The sequence below is a fragment of the Phyllopteryx taeniolatus genome, chromosome 3, assembly GCF_024500385.1.
Source record: "Phyllopteryx taeniolatus isolate TA_2022b chromosome 3, UOR_Ptae_1.2, whole genome shotgun sequence".
NCBI classification, from domain to species: domain Eukaryota; kingdom Metazoa; phylum Chordata; class Actinopteri; order Syngnathiformes; family Syngnathidae; genus Phyllopteryx; species Phyllopteryx taeniolatus.
Window position 1 is genome coordinate 17,454,564 of NC_084504.1, and position 21,150 is coordinate 17,475,713.

At 41.2% G+C, this 21,150-nt stretch overlaps 1 protein-coding gene across 5 annotated transcripts in view; it reads right to left on the bottom strand.

Annotated features, from left to right (window-relative positions):
- arb2a (ARB2 cotranscriptional regulator A) overlaps positions 1-21,150 on the bottom strand; it is a 223,235-nt gene that overhangs the window by 198,661 nt on the left and 3,424 nt on the right. For 4 of the 5 annotated variants that reach the window (XR_009787689.1, XM_061767227.1, XM_061767224.1 and 1 more), the window contains exons 4-6: positions 18,065-18,165; positions 3,005-3,070; positions 1,404-1,595 (exon numbers count right to left, since the gene is read on the bottom strand). Coding sequence is in view for 4 of the 5 variants with exons in the window: in XM_061767227.1 (XP_061623211.1) it covers positions 1,404-1,595; positions 3,005-3,070; positions 18,065-18,165 (359 nt within the window). In the remaining variant the exon portion in view is untranslated. Of the gene's footprint in view, positions 1-1,403; positions 1,596-3,004; positions 3,071-18,064; positions 18,166-19,377; positions 19,433-21,150 lie in introns of all 5 variants that reach the window. The other variant, XM_061767226.1, reaches the window with a different exon arrangement.

Below are 21,150 nucleotides of genomic sequence, written 5' to 3' on the forward strand. Positions count from 1 at the left end.
GTTATTGGCTGTCACCATGTGTCAGCTAGTGAAAGTTTGGGTATCTGTTCCAATTATATCGTCCCATGTCTCTTGCCTAAAGTCAACAGGCATCTGTTTCAGCCTTCTACCACCTCTAAAATAAATCAGTTATGCACTTCAACTTGTGAATTCAGTATAAGTGACACTCTAAATTTTCCTCAAATGGTACAGAATGATGTCACCAGTTATTGTAAACTTACTTCAAAAGGCATTCACACAAATTTTATGCTATGACAGACTGAGCCACAAACATGCCCCTAATGGATGCAGACAGCATGAATTGACTACAAATGTATGTGACTGTCTATCCTGTGCATGCCTCAGTACAAGGCATGTCTGTGGTAAACGCCTGGATGATGATTTGTCAGAGTGTAGGAACACGATTCCTTGTTTACTATGATGAACGAGCGAGACTCACACTACCATGTTCTCTATATCTGGCCTGTCACTTTGGCTCTCTGCAGCACAGTGTTGTTGCCTTCCACTGCAATCCCAGCCCGACTAAACGCAATTCAAAGATCATGGCATGCAGACACATACGCATTGTAACACAAACATCTCCAGAAGATGTAAACAGCAAGAAAGGGGCTTTACACAGCAGTGAAAGTCTTTATGGCATTCAGATGGACGCATTGGAGGGACACGGGGGGAGTAGGAGAACAAGATCCCCCCCCCCCCAAGTCAATTTGAACAGCAGGCTGACGAAATTACACAGGTAGAGGTGGCCAGGCTTGACAAATGAGCACAGAGGTGGGGATGAAAATAATGAGAGGCAGAGCCCATTTTGCTTGCTTTTACATGTGTGTACAAATGTGTGAAAAGATATGGCATGGGAGGAGAAAACAACAAATGTGTTATTCCTTCCTCTTGTGGATTTTAATACATATTCTAACAGAAATATAAGAATGCATCAATTCTTTCTTCTGAGCACTAAGTATGAGTAATAACGACACACAAATAAAATAAGCAAATGGCTGCTTGTGCTGTTGTATGTGGTGGAGTGCTAAAATGATGACATCGCAGATAGAGTATATGGACAAAACTATTGGGACATCCAGCCATTCAACCTGAGAAAGGGCCTGGTTCACAATGTCTGTTCCGTTCATCTCAAAGGTGTTTGAGTTCTTCTTCCACCCCAACACCATCCAACCATGCATTTACAGACTTTGCAAGCTTTGTGTACTGGAACATAAAATTTAAGGAAACCATAAAATAATAACCGAATTGTTTTAACAACGACAGTGTCACAAATCTTTAACAATTGAAGGTGTCACACCTTTGACACCACTTAATGTAGATGAGCTTTGCAATTTGAAACCTAGAAACAATGCCTACATAGCAAATGCTCATAAATCAATACATAAATGACAAAAATCCCCTACCTCCATGGCTTTGGCGATGAAGGGAATCTGAGTTCCAGAGTCCAAGTCCTGGTTGATGATGAGTCTGCGGGCCCACTGACCTGCTCGCACCACACCACTGCCCTGGATCAGCACCAGTAGCTTGGATGGGTTGGATAAGGCGTTGGGGCTTAGGTAGATAAAACTAGAAGGCTCATTTACAGTGGCATCTACCTGATGTGAAAAGATGAAAACATAATTCGTAACATTACTGTTTGAATCACAGCCAAAAAAGCTTTTATGTGAGGAAATATCTAGAATTATTACGTGTCTTACTTTTATAAGCTTTACCAGTGTTTCAAATATCATAACATTTCACTCAATTTCAGGTCAAGTTGTGTTTTTACATTCAAAGCTTCAATTGATGTAGCTTGAAAGACTTGATTGTGAAAGGTATCATTAATTGCATGAGTTTACAAAGCAACAGCCTTCATTCACCTCTATGGATTTTACGCATTAAAAAGCTAACATGCGTCATCATACTAATCATGACAAGCAAACAGCCTCTGAGTGATTAAAACTGAGACAGAAAGTGATACAGACAGAAAAAGGGGATAAGTGACTGTGTGCATGCACTTCCTAGGAGACAAGGAGACAAACACTATCCATAAAAGCCATGGGTGGCAGCTGCAAGAACTTAATCCAAGCAGACAAAGAGAACTGAGTGGGGGAGAAAATCTTGCCCTTTTATTCTCGGGTGCTCCCTCATTCCCTCTCACTATACTTGGCTGCAGTTAATCTTCTTAAAATCTGTGGTCACAAGTTCAATGCAACGCAGGTGGACAGACCCACCACCAATATACAAATGCACACGCCATATACACTCAGGTGGGTGGGCCACAGAAAAACAGAACAGACCCATTTTGCAGGGGAATAATGATATAAATAGCCCAGGCAGATAAACCAGTAAATGTGTATGGGTGGCTAATGAGAGGCACTGAATCCCTAGCTAGGGTTTGATTTATTGAGCCTTTTAGCGCTGCTGCTAACTTTGCTCGGGCTAACATTCCTATAAATGCAGCCTGAAAAATATAGACAGAGAAAAGAAGGCGAGACATAGGGGAGGGCCATAAATAGGGGCAAAAAGAGGCAAACATGCTTTCAACAACAAATAAAAGGGATCAAGTGAGTGCGCTGAGCCTGGATGAGCTTGTCAAAGAATATCTCCACGATGGCAGACTAGAAGGTCCCCCTTTAGAGCACATGAATGCGAAACAGATTAAGTATCAACATGCGTCAGCGGCAAGCTTTTGAAATGATGCATCACACAACAGTTAATTTGTTGGGGAGACACTTTTACACAAAGGATTAGGGCAAACTGTAGGAGGTGGCAAAAGAAAGAGAGGAAGTAAGAAAATAACCTGATATAAAGATATGGACAAAGACTAAAAAGAGCTTACTCCTACAATCCTATTTTCTTTATTTTGTTTGTTGTTTCTTCGCTCTCTTTAAACAGGGCACTCAGTATTATAATCACACGATGAAGCTGATGCATTTATGTCAGTTTTCATATTCAAGTCCTTTTACTCTTGAGGGGCATATTATAAAATTGGGAAAAGCCTCATTTCACTTGGAGTACTTACTGGTAGGATTGCTTTAGTCATGTTGCACTTTTTCTCCAGCAGCTCATAAACATACTGAGTGACGATCTAGAGAGGGGGGAAAAATGCACAAGAGGATGTGACAGCAGTAACACTTTGAACAGTTTCTTTCCAATGCTGATCATATCAATGAAAAAAAATTATTTACCCTGTGTAGACAGTATCCCAGGTATTTCCAAACAATAGGATAAAAAGAAACTATGGTATATATGCTTGCAAGTGTTGAGGTTGTAAGTGCCAGTAGAGGAAATCTCCAGTACAGGAGAAGAAGGGCTGATGTAAGTTATGTTTATCCCTGCAGCCACAGCACTAAAGAACCTTGTATACGAGTCATTCCAACCCCAGGACAAGGTTTTCATGCTTCAGTGACGTTAACAACTTTCTATTCAATTTTTCTTTTTCTTTTTTATCCCGTCTTGCTCAGCTTGGTTTCTTAGTATCAGTCTGATGAGGAAACAAGGGCTAGTGGTGGTGCCACAGCTACAAAGCGTCAAAGTCATGCTCGCTAATGACTAGCAACTGAGCCCAAATACAAACAAGGATCAACCAGGGACTGTCCTACAGCAGAAAGCCATCATCTTTAGATTCAGTTTTAGGCAGGAATGACACTCATATTATGCAGTCACGATACATTTGCACACTAACTGCAATGTTAATGTGTACTCCTCCAAACAATAGTAACTGTCACACACGTGAATTTAGGTAGATCGTTTTTTTGTTTGTTATCTATCTATGGGTAGGTAGGTCGGACGGACGGAGGGAGGGACGGGGACAGACGGACGGACGGACGGACAGACAGACAGACAGACAGACAGACAGGCAGACAGGCAGACAGACAGATAGACAGATAGATAGATAGATAGATAGATAGATAGATAGATAGATAGATAGATAGATAGATAGATAGATAGATAGATAGATAGATAGATAGATAGATAGATAGATAGGTAGGACTCCTGAAGAAAATTAACCAAGTGAAACAACATTTTTCTATAGAGAACTTGCATTTGATAAAAACAAAAAAAAAGAGCACATGATAATTAACATTTTATGGACAGAAGAAACAAAAATAGATTTTTGGCAATGCACACAAGCAGACTGTTAAAAACACTGCAAGTAACATGAGAGAATAGTGCCTCTTTCCCACTATATGGCTAGATGGCTCGCCATGGCTTTACGCATTATTTGGTACATTTCCATAGTCAAACCCAGGCCTTATCACAAACTATTTCAAAGAATAATTCTGAATCCTTGTTGTATTTCCGTGTCTCCATGTTGTTCCAATTTTGGTCCATTTTCCCGTTGCCTTAAGTCTCTTCTAAAATAAAATTTACTATTACAAAATAAGCACAGAAGACAATTGTTCACCATTACTGTTGTCTCAATTGCCTACTCTATTGAAACAGTTTCAAAGTGGAAAACCAATTGATCCAAACTGAGATGAGCAGAGCAGAGTTGAGGCGCATAGGTATTGTGCAGTTGACAAAGTATTGAAGTAAACTCACAAGAAGGTTCCTTACAACCATGATTAGTACCAAAAGTAAGTCAAGAGTTTGGCGATTTTGGATGAAACATTCAAATCTATCCACCAAGTGACCAAATCGTATTTTCTGAAGTCCAGGCATTTTTAAAATTACATTAAATGGGGAGGATGGCAATAATAACTTTAATCATTCTACTGAATCATAAAAGCGCGCTTCGCTTTCATGCAAAAACAAGCTCAATGCTAACTTGATTTACTGCTTATGAAGAGCATGCACAAATAACATTTGCGCTAGAGCCTTAGCCTTATGATAGTCAATCAAAGGCCACCCGTCTGACCAAATGAGACGATCGATCTACTATTTGACCCTATCGTGAAAAACAGCTAAGAGAGCCAGAACAACGACACCTCAATGCCCCCCAATCCACCCAGCCTCCATCAACTAATTCACTAAAATGTCAGCCGGACTGATGAAGACTTAAATGATTTTGGGCTTCAGTATCCTACTTTATAATAACATCAATAAGCCTTGCAGGAAATCTCATTTGCACTGTACGTTACATTATTTGTTTAGTGTCTCAGGTGGCTGAGCACCCACTCATAGAGAATAACAAATAGATCGAGAGGGGGATACAAACATTGCGACCATGACCAAGAGAAACAAAAGCAAGAAGAAGAGAACATGGGCAACAGACGAAACATGCAGGGATTCAAATCAATAAGCTTTATGCCAAGTATGCTTACTATGGCAAGTTACTGATATAAACTAATATCATATTTGCCACAAGCAGTGTCAAAGACAGCCCAAAAGGATGAGCTGGTTTTGTTGTGAGAATTGTTCGCAAGCCTTCTGTACTGGATTAAATTGTGCACCTACTGTGTAACTGGCGAGTGCATATGACACCATTCACACGGCAAGATTGAATCCTCTCTATCATTGGACTGACTGACTGTTGTGTTTTAAGTGCAGACACACACGGACGTTGACGTTATGAAGCTTGTGCTCACAATCGGTGATGAGTCACACAAAACACAATGAGACACAACTGTCTTTGGTACATTTGAGCTGCAATATCTCTGCATGACTGCAAAAGCAATTGTGTGAGAACTTGAGTTTGGCCTGCTGTGGCTGAGGTCACCTCCGTGTCTGCGGTTTATTTGTGCAGGGGAAGCAATGGGGCAATGCAAACAAGAACAGAGGGATCAAAAAGGACGGAAGAGCTCAGTGAGAGGAATAAGAGAAGACAAAAGAGGAGCAATGTGGCAGGAATCCCCAGAAGGAAGAATCTGGTGCCAGCTCCCACTGTCGTGAACAGCTGACAGGAGGAGCAGTGGAAGGCTGCACAGATGAAGGGGGTGCGGGGAGGGGGGTAATTGTAGTTCAAGGCCTTGATAAGAGTCCTTGAAGTGGCTGGGCAGTGATATAAACTCTTCAGCCACATAACAATCCATAAAACACCAGGCTGAAGGCTTAATGAGGAATGGTGATGGAGATTGGTTACATTGTTAAACTCCTCACCAGAGATGGAGACAGGCCTCCCATATTCAGAGTGCACGACTGCACGTCAGTTATTGTGTGTTCATCAATGTGTGTATCTTCCTAGTGATTATAAGACTCACGCCTGGCTTGTCTGACCGTACCTGAGGCAAAAAGGAGGTGATCCCATGAGGGACTGCCAGAGACATAATTCAGGATTATGTCTGCTCTTACAAACACTACTGAAACACTCTTAAACACACTACTAAAACACGTATTTCAGTATATTATAAGAGCAGATATCAGCCTGTGAAAGAAGTACCGTAACATGTGTAAGAGCATTCTAGCATATGAGAGCGCTTTAGTAGTGTGTGCAGTATAAGGGGATTTCCCTAGTGTGTGTGTAAGCAACATTTCAGATGAAACGGATGCCCTTCAGTTTTTAAAACTCAAACATGGAAGTTCAAAGTATTTCAACTCACTAAAGTCTGCCTAAAAGCCTGCAAATGTCTTAACGAAAGCAGCAGCGTTACTTCACAATATACTGGCGCAAGAGGAGACAATCAGAAACTTGTTAATTGCGACAACAATCGGACAGCAGCGGATCATTTTAACTCCAAGTGCAGACACGCTGGCTATTTGGAAACAAAGCTCCGTAGAGCTTGTGCACCAAATGTATGTAAACATATTAACTGCCGTTGTCGTTTATTTTCGTCAACTTCAATCCAAATGTTAACTGCCAGTGAAGTATATATTTATTAAGTCTGTTTTTCAGCAGGTAGGCATGGAAGAGGGTCTCACCCAGCTTTTCTTTGAAACTCAAGTTTGTAAACCAGTGTAATGAATAACAGATAGCATATAGCGGTGTTGCATCGCTTTGGATTTGAGATTGGCGCAAATTTTGAGTAGAAAATAAAGATTAGGCAGTGAGTCTTTGCTTGTAATGTCGGTTATGAGGAAGAGAAATGCCAACTTGTTGGAAGTCAGACAAGTTTAGGCACCTCACACTCGAACAGACTATGTACAGTATACAGTTGAAAGCAGATTTTTACATAAACTATGTAAATAGACATTTTCTCACTGTCTGACATGAAATCAGACAAACATTTTCCTGTTTTGGGTGAATTAGGATTGTCAAAATTATTTCTATTTGCTGTACTGTATGTCACAATAATGAGAGAAGGATTATTTTCGGGGACAATAATTAATTACTTTCTTCACAGTTACAAGTTTAAATACTGCCTTTAAACTGTATGACATGGGTCAAACGCTTTCAATACCCTTCTCACGATAGTTGGCAGAAATTTTGGCCCATTCCTCCTGACAGAACTGGTGTAACAGAGCCAGGTTTTTAGGCCTCCTTGCTCACACGATCCTTTTTAAGGTCTGCCCATACATTTTCAAAAGGATTGTTATTCAAACAACAATGCTCATCACGGTCAAAGAGTTCAATTTTAGTTTCATTAGACCACAGAATATGTCTCCAAGGTCTTTATCCCTGTGTACATTTGCACACTGTAATCTGACTTTATTTTTATTAGTAATGTCTTACGCACACGCACACACACACACACACACACACACACACACACACGTGTGGCCAGTCAGTGTTTGTGACATGTCTATACACAGGTACTGTATACATATTTATACACGTATTTAGTGTTTTAAGTGTACTTTTGGTGCACACGGTCTTCTGATGAGAGCTGCAAGTGACTGTGCTGCTGTGCAGGGGAAATAACATGTGACTATTTAGCATGTCCGAAATATATGCATGGAGATTAGGTAATAATTCATCCACTCCGTCAACTAAGCAACAGACATGTTGACTTGGAAGCGTGCTGAAATGTGGCATGGCATATAATATTTTTTTCAAAATATTTCAGATATTTTGTGACACTTCCCAAAAGTAGCATTGAAAAATGTGTGCAATACCAAAATGAACCGTTCAACAAAACAGTTTGCGGAAACTGAGTTTTGGAGACAACGAAGGCGATACATTGTAGAGATGCTCCTCGACTAGAAGCCAGTGTTATTTTTGTGAGCCATTCCAAAAAACACAACAGCAAACAAAACTTGGTCATAACGTGGATTTCTCAATGTATGTACTCATGCATAAACCACAAACACATCTCTTCTCTGCCGTCCAGCACTCAAAATGCCGCTTAGTCAAAGAAAACTGGTGCGAAAGAAAAGGCAAAGGGGCCATTTACAGTTAATATTGGAATCCAAGGAGGTGCGCTGTGCGGCATCACTGTCTACACCCTGGAAAGCGTTTTTACCGTATTTTTAGGACTAAGTTGCAGTTTTTTTTTCATTGTTTGGCCGGGGGTGCGACTTATACTCCGGAGCGACTTATATGTGAAATTATTAACACATTATTATATAATTTCACGTTATTTTCACACTGACAACCGCAAGAGGGCGCTCTAGGCCTGACGAAAGCGACGTAGAAGAGAAAGCGCCGCATCGTCTACCTCCGGAGTTGGCGGAGTTGTTTAGAAGTGACACCGAGGATTAAGATTTCATTAGATTTAGTGATTTGGAGTGACACTGATGGTTTGGTAAACTTTTTAGCATGTTCTTTATGCTATAGTTATCTGAATAACGGTTAATATGTTACATTAACATACCAGGCACGTTCTCAGTTCGTTGTTTTTGCGTCATTGCGTTAGCATACCGTACACCTATTCAGCCCGTTGTTCTCTATTCTATTTTTATCTTAAATTGCATTTCAAGAGGAAATGTTTGTTCTTGGTGTTGGATTTTATCAAATAAATTACCCCCCAAAAATGGGACTTATACTCCAGTGCGACTTATATATGTTTTTTCCTTCTTTATTATGCATTTTTTGGCTGGTTCGACTTGTACTCCGGAGCGACTTAAAGTCCGGAAAATACGGTACTTAAAAACAAAAAAAAGGAAAAGGAAAAAAAAAACTAGCGGCGAGGATGGAAAAAAGAAAAATCTCCACAAACAACACAACAGTGGCAACAACAACAAGGCATATTCATGAGAAAGAGACTTCAAGAATGAGAGAGAGCATTAAGCAAAAGGTTGTTTATTTTAAGTCAGCCTTGTGTACCAACAGAAAGTAGTATTGAAATAGGGCTTAGTATTGTGAATTTGTGATCTGTCAGTCCATGCTGGAAACAAAGAGAGACAGAGAGAGAGAAAGCCAGGCATAATTCCCATGAGGTCTCTGTCATACTGTCTGAGGAGACAAGGATCTCCAGGGGTAGGAAAAGTTCTCAGACTGACAGACTGTTTACACTAGGCGGGATAAGATATTCCTCTTTCTCGCTCCCACTCCTCTTCCCCTAACAATCTCATAATGACCTGCTCAGGTGTTAACGGAGAAGCCAGCAGCGGGCTAATTCAAAGTAAAGTCATGAATGCCACCGTGGGCGATGGCGGTAGCGACAGATGCCAGCACTGCGACGACCAACACTGACACCTCCCTTTGTAGGATTCCCTTCTCTTTCGAATCTAATTCACCTCGCCCTGCAACCATTTTTGTGTGACGGCGCTTGCTTCCTCCTGGCGGTATTTCAAAGTGTGGCTGGGAGATGATGATGATGATGGTGAGTCAGGAAGGGCAGACAGCTGCCATTTATAGTCCCTCTTCTGGGTGATTTCATTAACTTGGCAAGAAAAAAGGTCCATGACTAGTCTAGGGCATTTTGATGCTTAAAGTGGAGGTCTCCAAGCTTTCTAATTTGAGCCATTTTCTAAAAAAGGCCCTAGAAAACGACAGTGTTTTTTTTTCCTATTAGTCAAAGGAAGCTATTTTTCCCATCTTTCTGCATTTTGTTTCAAGTCCCCGTAAAGTGAAAATAAATCCATCCATCCATCTACTGAGCCACTTCTCCTCGCTAGGGTCGCAGGCGTGCTGGAGCCTATCCCAGCTGTCATCGGGCAGGAGGCGGGGTACACCCTGAACTGGTTGCCAGCCAATCGCAGGGCACATACAAACAAACGACCATTTGCACTCACAGTCACACCTACGGGCAATTTTAGAGTCTCCAATTAATGCATGTTTTTGGGATGTGGGAGGAAACCTGAGTGCCCGGAGAAAACCCACGCAGGCACGGGGAGAACATGCAAACTCCACACAGGCGGGGCCGGGGATAGAACCCGGGTCCTCAGAACTCGTGCCGCCGTGAAAATAAATATTTATTGTAAATTTGGCACACCCCAGAGAATAGTGTTTTTAATAACTCTGCCAATTTTGAATGGTTACAAAAAATTACCTATCATAGAAAATGAAGCTTCAAAATTGTGAAAAATCAAGTCACTTTCTGCTAACAAATGCTGTGGGTATCTGCTGAATGCTCTGAAACCATGTCCTGCTCAAATGTAATTGAAATACAAGCACTCTGACCTGTAAAAAAGGATGGTACTTTGTCTAGCATCTTTCTTATGCCTACACATTTGAGTGGCAAAAATACAGTATATCCATTTAAGGCCTCGGTGGCTGCAATACATCCCATTGGGTCATGTGGGGCTTTTCCACACATTGACTCCCTACAGCAGCCACGCCAGCACACAGCCCCTATCCACATGCTGGCTCTCATGTTTTTAAAACATTTTTACCCCCTCCTCCCTCTTTGTCTGTGCGACGTGCGCACACTCACAGCCGACAACAAGGTGCTCTAAAGGGGCGACGATAGCAGACTATCAGAAAGGAAGATGTATTTTCAGGGTGTAGGTATAGCCAGCTTGCTAACTGCACGTCGCAATTGTGCTGGATAACCGCTGATGCAAACGAAGCCACTCAAGTTATTAGTTATTAGTAGTTATATAGTGGGGGATGGGCGACTCATGCCAGGGCCTGGTCCCTTTTTTAGCCACGACCAAATAAAATCAGAAAAACTGAAGTTGTGAAACGCTCTAGCGCCACAATTAAGTACGACATAGTTACCAGTCTTTGCACGTCTTCAGCATTATATTCAAACAATGAATTTTGAAACAAATCACTTTACAAGGTCTTTAACAAAACTTTTGCAGTGTCTAAACCCGAGTCAGGTTGTCAGTACTAAGACAACACCTACTACACATAGTGTGGACACAGAGTGTGGGACAGAGGCTAAGGATGAGAAAGAGCGGTAGCTGACTGTGTAAGAGACGGGCAGAAAGAAAATAAGAGCGAGGAAGAGATAAAGAGAAAATGAGACTGCTTTCTAATTCAGCCATCTGGCTTGCTTTACTTCATTATAATATTTTGGCTCTGTGAGTGTGTGCGCGGGTGTATCTATGTGTACGTGTGTGTGTGTGTTTGCAAATTTGTAAGTGCCTTCCATGTCACAGATGCCGGCAGAGCAGAGAAGAATCCTCGTTTATTAACAGCTTAATAGAGCTCCATCTGGGCCAGGCCCTATGCTCGTGTTCCATCAGAGACATTCATCACCGAATTGCAGGAATTAGACAACAGCTGACACCAACACAGGCGGAGGTGACCCCGGTGCACTAAGCAACACCACTCACACACCTCGCACTGCATGAAAGCAGTCGTGTAGCCATTGTGTTGAAAAATACATCGGTGCGATATAAACTGAGGTTAACTAAGATAGCGGATCATAAGAGTGTCTATGTTGCTGATAGCATAGCTTGATAGGTTAGTGTTTTTACAGCTTTGCTATTTGTCCTACTTAACCACAAGCAGACAAGCACAGATGTCCTTTTTTGCCACTGCCAGATATTGAAATTTAGTAAACAGACCTAGGAATGCATCAGTAAATGAGCTCATTTAGAAAGAGAAAGGTAAAGGGGAATTTGATTAATATACCAAAAATAATGTTCATTTGGGAGTTAGTTAGGTTTTCCTAAGGTATAATTTTGAAAACTGTCTAAAACTAGATGCCGCTGTGTTAAAAAGATGCTGTCTTAGTAATGTATTGTAAGGGACACATCCTACTGCAACAGACAAATTAGCTGACTAAGTGGTAGTGTAATGATACAGAACTCAAGGGTTTAGATTGGGAGACTCTAGTGTTTTATCTTGATGATAAAGGTATACCCATTAACAATGTGTGCAAAGTCTATGTGAGGGCAATGCACACACCTCACAGTGCATCATGCCATGTTTAAAGAGCCTTCCAGTAGCTTCAGTATTTGTTTGACGGACAGACGGATGGATGGTGGGTTGGATGGGTGGATTGGGTTAGATTAGGCTCATTTGGGGTGGGGTAGGTACTACTTATTCATTCAAATTCACTGTTGTATTAGTCTCCACAATGAAAACACAAGACAAAGAGGCATGCCATATTACTAATATTATCTAAAACAAGAAATATATTACACATAACATCTATACAAATCCTTACTTTGAAATATAATAGAAAGTCCAAAATAAGGTGAAAACTAGAAACTAAATTAACTAAAACTACCTCTGAAAACCTAACATGTGGAGCTACTGGAAAGGCTGCCGCTTGCATCAGGGCCGCTGATCAGATTCAAGAGCAACAATCATTTGAATAGCACTTAAAAGCAATGCCATGTTTCAAAAAAATTAATGAGACAAAATACAGACAAAATTAACGTGTCTTAAGTACAAGTGAGCTATTACTTTTCTTTCAACAGTTTGTTGCAGTGACAGAAACTCAGCATTCTACAAGTACAAGATTAAACATACCTACACTATATGGGAAAATATAGGCATTGGAGCTCTTGCATTGGAGATCATCTGAGAGTACTGAACCATATGTTGTGGCCAGTGAATGAATGCACAATTGTAAATTTGCAAATTCAGTCCTGCCTCTTGTAGTTCGCAAATTACGCCATGTGTTCAACATGTAAAAATGTTGAAAAAAGTTTTCATGGCTTAAAAACGAGCTGTACATTCACTGCACTTCTTTTCATTAGGAGGACATCACATCTTTATCCACATGCTCCCATTTTGCTATGGGTCCCTCCATTCAGATGAGGATGAAGTGCAAATTGGACATCTGGTGCTGTGATGTGTCTGACAATACAGTTGGGCTGCCATTCACACACCACCACTATGAAGACAACAACAGTTGAAGAAAGTGTGGAGGAAGGGATGGGTATATGAATGAATATTTGTGCCGCTGGGGATGTGCATGCACCTATGCCCTCTTACCAACTTACTCTACATTGTGGTTGATAGAAGGCATTGTGATATTTTCAGGTGAGACATGGCCAATGGCCATCCATGAATGCTTATTCTATCCTTGTGACGTCTGACCAACCATATGTGCCAAATTTGGAGGAAAAATAACAACACAGGGAGGACGGGGTGCAAGCAGTGGACTCCCCCCAAGCTCCAGTTGGCAAGTGAGTCAGCGTGAGCGTCAAGCCAAGGCAACGTCATCAGGTTAAACAACCCCACAGTTAACTACAGTACATCTCAATCTGTTCACTCAGTTTCAACGAACAGCGAAGTCTTGGTCTTCCTGTTCAAGCCAAAATAAAAGTTTTTATTGCATGAAGTACTGATCGCATGAACACAAACACATATTTACCTTCTTACAACTTACAAACATCTTGTCAAACAAAGCCGCTGGAGTCTTTCAAACCAAGACAACAGCTCAGGACAGTGAAATTGCAAAATGCAACACGAAGACTGAAACTCTCATGCATGTATACGGGCTGACTAAGCAGCATAACCTACTATCACAACCAAAACAAATATATATACAGTATACAGTGTTCCCTCGCCACTTCGCGCTTCACGTTTTGCGGCTTCAGTGCTTCGCGGGTTTTTCCAAAATATTCATAAAAAAATACAAAAAATACAGCCATATCGGCAGCCATATTGCGGAAAGACGCGTTGTTTCATGTTGATGCGCACAAGAGAAGGTTTCCCTGCATGCCAACAAAGAGATGAGTTGACTCAGAGGCTTTGTGCATGCCTGTACTGTACTGTACTGTACATGCCATGGGGACTCATACAAGTCGCGTGATTGGTTCCCGGCGCGACATCGACCAATGAGAGCACGGGTGGAATTATCCCGTTAGCTGATTGGCTGCACCCAGCATCTTCCCTTGTTGTGTCTCGCCAGTCTCGTCCACACTGTTGACTGTCTCGCATACTGTATCTTAGTGTTGTTGAAGCGATAACTTTTTTTTATTAGTTAAGCCCTTACAATGCCGACTAAGCACTGTGCCCCTGCAAAAGCTTCCTCCAGGGCGCCCAAGAGGAAGAAGAATATGATGACCATTAGCGAAAAAGTGAAACTTTTAGATATGATCAAAGAGGGCAGAAGTTATGCATCTGTGGCACGCCATTATGGCGTGAATGAATCTACAGTGCGGTACATCAAGAAAGAGGAAGCAAACATCCGCAAAACTGCTTCAATAACCTTGAATAAGGAAGCGAAATGTGTGGTAACTCCGCGTAATAAGAGAATTGTGAAAATGGAAGCGGCATTGGCATTGTGGATTGCTGATTGCACGGAAAAGACAGTGAGTTTGGACACTAATATGATCAGGACAAAGGCCAAACCTCAACAACACAAGCCTCTTCGCCTCTCTCAGAAGGCAATGTTGATGAATGTTAATTACTGTATAATAATGTTAATTACTGTTTAAGGTTTTATAATTAAAGATTTAAGTAAATACATGTACTGTTGTAATCTTTGTCTCAAATATGTAAAGTGTAAATACTGTTTACATATTTTAAACATTCTGGTACCCACATACACGAAAATTCCTCGGGGGGCAAATCCTACTTCGCGGTTTTTCACCTTTCGTTCTGGTCCCCATTAACTGCGAAAAACGAGGGATCACTGTATTCAGTGTGTGTGTGTGTGTGTGTGTATATATATATATATATATATATATATATAGAGAGAGAGAGAGAGAGAGAGAGAGAGAGAGAGAGAGAGAGAGAGAGAGAGAGAGAGAGAGAGAGAGAGAGAGAGAGAGAGCGAGAGAGAAAGAGAGAGAGAGAGAGAGAGAGAGAGTTAAATTCCCTTCAGTTGAGTGGCCTTGATAGATGGTAGTGCTTATTCATTCAGGTGGTGTCCCTATATTCTAAATCTTCTCAACCTCCTATATTGCTATGTATGTATTTTCTGTCATTGCACGTGCTGATTTCAACACTACCCCCATGCTTCTGACAATGTTTTAATTGTGTGATGAATAAACATTTGCATACATAATGCTTGATGACTATTTGTTTGCCTCCAAATGTTTGGCCACCCACGGATGCCAGAGCTTACATATAAACCTGAGTTGCTGTTTTCAGAGCCTCTGCTAGTCTGATGCCATGTATTTGTATCGACATCCCCTTTAGATGCTGCTAGATAGTGCATTCACAATCCCTCATAGAAGGCTGACTCTCAAAGGAGAGCTGCTTTCTACCTGTGTTTTAAATGATAAAAACAGCCCAGTGCTCCCACAAACACCTCCATCACTTTGCTTTGAACTTCAAAGAATGCACACAACAATTAAAAGCTGTGTGGAAAGATTCAAATGAAAAGAAAACTGATTGCAAAATAATATTTGTCTCATTATCTTAATGAAATAATAAATTCCCTGTGCATTAGTTTGGGTACTTTGGGCAGGTCCATAAAGACTGAAGTGGACAAGGAATCCTTTTTAATGCTCCCAATGAAAATGGCCACCGCTAATTTATGCACTTGCCTAGTGCTGTTTATTACTATTAAAATTGGACTAGACTAATATTGGTATTACTGCCAGTAATATTAGTGTACTATTGAATGGTTTAATCGTCACCAATCAGCACACAATACAATACTGGGTGATTATTAGGCTTTGCACGATCAGGATTTTTGGGGCCGATTACCCATCAGCGAGTTTAAAAAAACGATAACCGATCACCGATCCGATCACATCAGAATCATCTTTATTTGCCAAGTATGTCCAAAAAAAACACAAGGAATTTGTCTCCAGTAGTTGGAGCCGCTCTTGTACGACAACAGACAGTCAATTGACAGAGAACACTTTTGTGACATAAAGACATTGACAAAAAAAAAAAAAACTGAGCAATAAACATGATGGAGGAATGTGTCTATTTAAATGACCTGTTCATTTACTGTATATACTTGTGTACTTAATTGCTGAAAAAATTATATTAATAATAAATAATGTATCTTTGTTCCTCTATTTATGCCAGTGTGGCATAGTTATAGACAAAACAAATGAAGGGTCTTCTATTAGATGGCAGGAAGTAAATACAGTAATTAATGTATCCACTTTTTGTGACATTTTTGTTTGTTTGTGTGCTGTGAGAATTTGCAATTGTAAAATATGTTCCTTGGCTCCATAAAGGTTGGAAATCACTGCTCGTCAGATCGTGTATTCAAATCTAGTCAGGTCAAACCAACATTACAACATGACAGAAATAATGGGTGCTAACTTACTGTAATTAAATTACCTCATTTTTAATTAAATTACTTCACCCACACCGAAACTTTAGAGCATGATTCGACAGAACGGCGGCATGTTTACGTACAACCGTTCGTGCTACCACTAGCTTGCTAGGCTACATAACGCCTGCTTGCGAGCAGTATCGTATTAAAAGTACGGGAACATACCTCAAGCAAGCCTTAAACATACATCCTCTCCTCTCTTGAGCACCGGTGACCACCCCATTTTCCCCATTTTGTTCTGACAAACACATGGCGCGATCCATTATTGTTGTCGTGGCCATGGTAACGAGTGTATCCGGTCGCGCTTGAGTTGACAAGATGAATTCCAGTGATCAGAAAAAACAGGATGTGGTGGTATTGGAATACAATATTTGATCGCAGTCGTCTGACATCGTGCAATCGTGAAAGAGCAAATTTGTCTTGTATTACGTGTTGTCTGACTCAGACGTGTTGTCTGTTCCACACCGCCATCATCCATCCATCCATTTTCTGAGCCGCCTATCCTCACAAGGGTCGCGGCCGTGCTGGAGCCTATCCCAGCTATCATCGGACAGGAGGCGGGGTAAACCCTGAACTGGTTGCCAGCCAATCGCAGGGCACATGCAAACAAACAACCATTCGCACTCACATTCACACCTACGGGCAATTTAGAGTCTTCAATCAACCTACCACGCATGTTTTTGGTATGTGGGAGGAAACCGGAGTGCCCGGAGAAAACCCACGCAGGCATAGGGAGAACATGCAAACTCCACACAGGCGGGGCCGGGGATTGAACCCCAGTCCTCAGAACTGTGAGGCAGCCGCTCTAACCAGTCGTCCACCGTGCCGCCCACCGCCGTCATGTTTTTTTTTTTTTAAATAACTTTATTGGCCGTCAGATAGTTACAGGACAAAGGTTTATTGTTTACAAAAGACCGGCGACAAAGCTAAAAATAAACTAGCTTTTGGATTCAAATATACTGTGCACAATGGTGACGCGCAGTAAATGTCTTTTGCGGAGCCGATCAATGACGTCATTGATCAGATCAGCGAATTATGACATTAAAGCCGATCAGCTGATCAGCAAAAAATGCTAGTTATCGGCCGATAAAATCGGTGCAAAGTCTAGTGATTATATATTTATATGGTCTTCACCATCAACGGCCTTGGAAGGAACCAATAACTACGATGTGGCCCATGACGAGTCTGACAACTGTGAATAATTTTGAAGGCATCAGTGGCCTTTGTTAAAACACAGTGATACTACAGATCACCTGATCAGTTTACAAGCAGGTGTTACACACGCTATTGGCAAGGTCATTCTTTTAAAGTTCTGTTCCACTCTGAACCCATTCATAATGCATCTACTTTGGGATTGATTTGGACCCAACATTTTACAAATTTGTGCGGTAAAACAGCTGGTATGCTAGCATCATGAGATCAAACTTGTGCAGAGTGAAAATGAAAGGCTGGCTAGCTGGCTGGATTTATTCATGTTCGACAACAACAGTGCATGATATGCAGCCTTGTGCTATCTTTCACTGAACACATGAAGAAGGGAGAAAAAGGACGTGCTTTCTCTATGTATTTGGCATTTCTTAGCAAGACTAACGTTTTGTTCTCACCACAGAAAATGTCAGCTTAAATGGTTATTTGTATTCTGTCAAACCTACATAGGCTACATATTTGACCAGGGCTCATGTATGACCCTGCACAGTTTCTAGACTCCAAATATCATCCCTTACCTCTCCGAGAGCTTCATAACGCTTCTGATTCCAGCGGTGGAGATCCTCTCGTGCATTGAAGATAAAAGGTTCTCCCGTCTTCATGTGTCGGAGCTGGCCACCTACGAGAGCCACAGAGAATGAAAGTGGTTTAGAAAAATAAAAATAAAAAACAATAGTTGTGATATGGAATAGTAATAGCATAATTGTGTTATAAGAGGTCTCTAATACTGGGCATGCATGACCACTGATGCCAGCTTCATTAATTTCATCTTCCTTGCATAAAAAACGCACCAAAAAATATTTGAAGGTTGCACAAATGCTTGCCTCAGGATGGATCTGCAATTAAGCAGTTTACGTGTAATTCTCAAAGTTTCTATTAAGAATGTAGTTCATTTGAGGCGGAATCCACCTTCTCCTACTTGTTTCTTTACTGCCACTTTTATGATAGACATAACTGCCTGGACAGTGTGGTTTGTTCTGTGGACAGTACAGTATATTCAAGTTTGCACTTGCTGCATGGTGTTCAGACAAGGCTGATGTTTATTTAGTTTTTTGTTGTTTTCTTCATGAAGTTGTTTCTTTTCAAGCCAATTCTTATTGGTTGGTTTGTATAAAGAATGGAAACAAGCTTTTTGGCTTTGTGTGCTGCACTTTATAAAGTGAGGAAAATAAAAGCTACCTAGTGGAACCACCAAAAAAGGATGCAACTATTCGCAAATAGACGTGGTTATTTCTTCAAAAAATTATGCACCCAGTGACTAATTGAGGCAAGGCATTTTTTTGAGCACAGGCCACAATCTCCCTGACTCAACACATCTATTTGGGTGACTTTTAAGAACAGTTTTGGAGAAAAACTGCTCTTCAGAGAGAACTTTCATCATTCTGCTTTCTTTTAGCAAATAATTGCCCTTGTATAGCTGGAGAATCTCAGGGTTTATACCGCACCAATGAGCCCATCCATCCTTCGGCTGACACTGCAACACAATAAAAGACTAAGCACTACTAAATTAAATTTTGACCTTTATGACTGCAAAAGTTGTATAAAATGAACCACTAAAAAGTACGCATATGCAACCCAAATAGCCAGAGGGCCCTCATACTTTATTGTGGAAAACAAATATATAAGCTATTTCTCGTCGGCTGCTAAATTACCACCATTTTCAACGTGATACACCTTACAGTGCAAATACAAAGCCTCAGCTTTGTAGGTTAGTTGTTGAACAACGCCTAATCCTAATCTTGGTTTGTCATCGCGTTGTATTCAAAACCCCCTTGTGCCTGTGAGGAAGAGGAGAAAAGTGTTGGGAAGTTAGGATAAAGCACTAAAGTACCTTGAAGAAAATCAATTATGCATTCATGGAGGAGAGAGGATCCAAACACCATCGCCTAAGAGAAGCACAAGGAGCTATAATGAAATCCTAAAATGGGAAAAGTGTATGTGCTTGAGGAAAAGTGTGTGTGCGTGTCTGCATGTGTGAGGGCATGTACAGCTCCACCGCCTCCCCCAACACATGCTCTCTGAGGAATAACGTTTTCTCAACTTTTCTCCTCTTTTTCTGTCATAATTAGCATTCTGTTCTCAATTTGGCCGCTTAATTAGGTGTACATAACCTTGGATTTCCAGTAATGGAAAAACCGGAGGGCTAGCAAAATGAAGCCATCATCTTCAGTGATTAAGACACCTGCAAACTATTGTACACAGCCTTGTCGGCATTCGCGTCATTACATTGTCAAATTAACATTTTTGTTCCACCTGTCTCGAGCCATGGTAGTTCGGCTGCAACTGTGGGATTGCATGAGAGCCACAATGACTGTGAGGAAGACATGTTGGAGACACCTGCCTCAGGGGGAAAGGTGCCTTTAATAAAAACGCACTTCTTCAAAAATAGGCCTTGGCAGAAAGGGACAAGCTATAAAGCTGGGTAGGGATATGCATATGTGTGTGCATGGAATGATGGGAGTGTATATGAGAAAAATGATACGAAAGTAAAGGGCAGCAAAGGCAGAAAGGTGAAGAAAAAGTGTTCATCTCTTCATGGGACACCTAGCTGAGGCAGAGGAACGGCGCTGGCAGGCGGCATTACAGCGTAAAGGGGTGTGGTGGATTGGTATGTTTCTCTGCATCTCTGTTCTTAGGCACAGTGAAATTATGCAAATGATCTGGCAGGGAGAGGGCAAGGCTGAGTAGGTTTCTGACGGGCCGTAGAGAACATAACATGTCCCACACTCAGCCAGCCAGACAGCCAACAGAGATACTGACAGAGAACAGAGGGAGGGAGAGCTGGAGGGGAATGCTAAGCGCCACAAAACACCCCCCACCTTCTCCCATGCATCTACATTTCCAACCCCCCCCCCCCCCTTTTTCACACCTGCTTTGATCAAAGTCAGCCAGGTGAAGTCTAAAGAGACTTTTAGATCATCTGGACATACGTACACACACGCCCCCAAATATATTTTATTTAGGGTATGTTGTCATTTGCTTACTGTCTCACATAACATGATTCCAGCAAAACAAACTCTACAGAATAACATCTCTCAAACTTCACTTAGTCCCTGGAATGAGAAGTCTAGCAGCAAAACCTAATTTGGAATTTAAACTCAGTTACTGTAGCCATCTCTTTTCATATAAACAATAATACTTACATTTTAAAGACAATTGTGGATTCAAAGATTTTAAGGGAGTTGCCCAATGACAAGAAAGCTCAATTGACACAGTCAATCAAGTATCTCCTATTAACTGAGATAAATTTAAACTTATTAGTTTATCACATATAATGTGTGACAGTCGTAAGCCACTTTCCCAGTGCATTCCCAGTAAATTGGCATAATTCCCAGAGGCATGACAGTACAGCAAGGACTTATTCACCTGTGCCTTTCAGACAAAAATCGCTGAGATAGGCGCCAGCACACCCGCGATCCTAGTGAGGAAAAGCGGTTCAGAAAATGGCTAGCTTTTACTATTACGCTATGTTGTAAATTGAGATTTTTAATATTTAATGTGAGTAACGGTAGCATGAACAAAGCAGATACAGTGGAACGTCCATAGTACAGATTATTACGGGTGGGGGGGTCGTCCGGTATAGCCAATTGTATGTTACATTGAA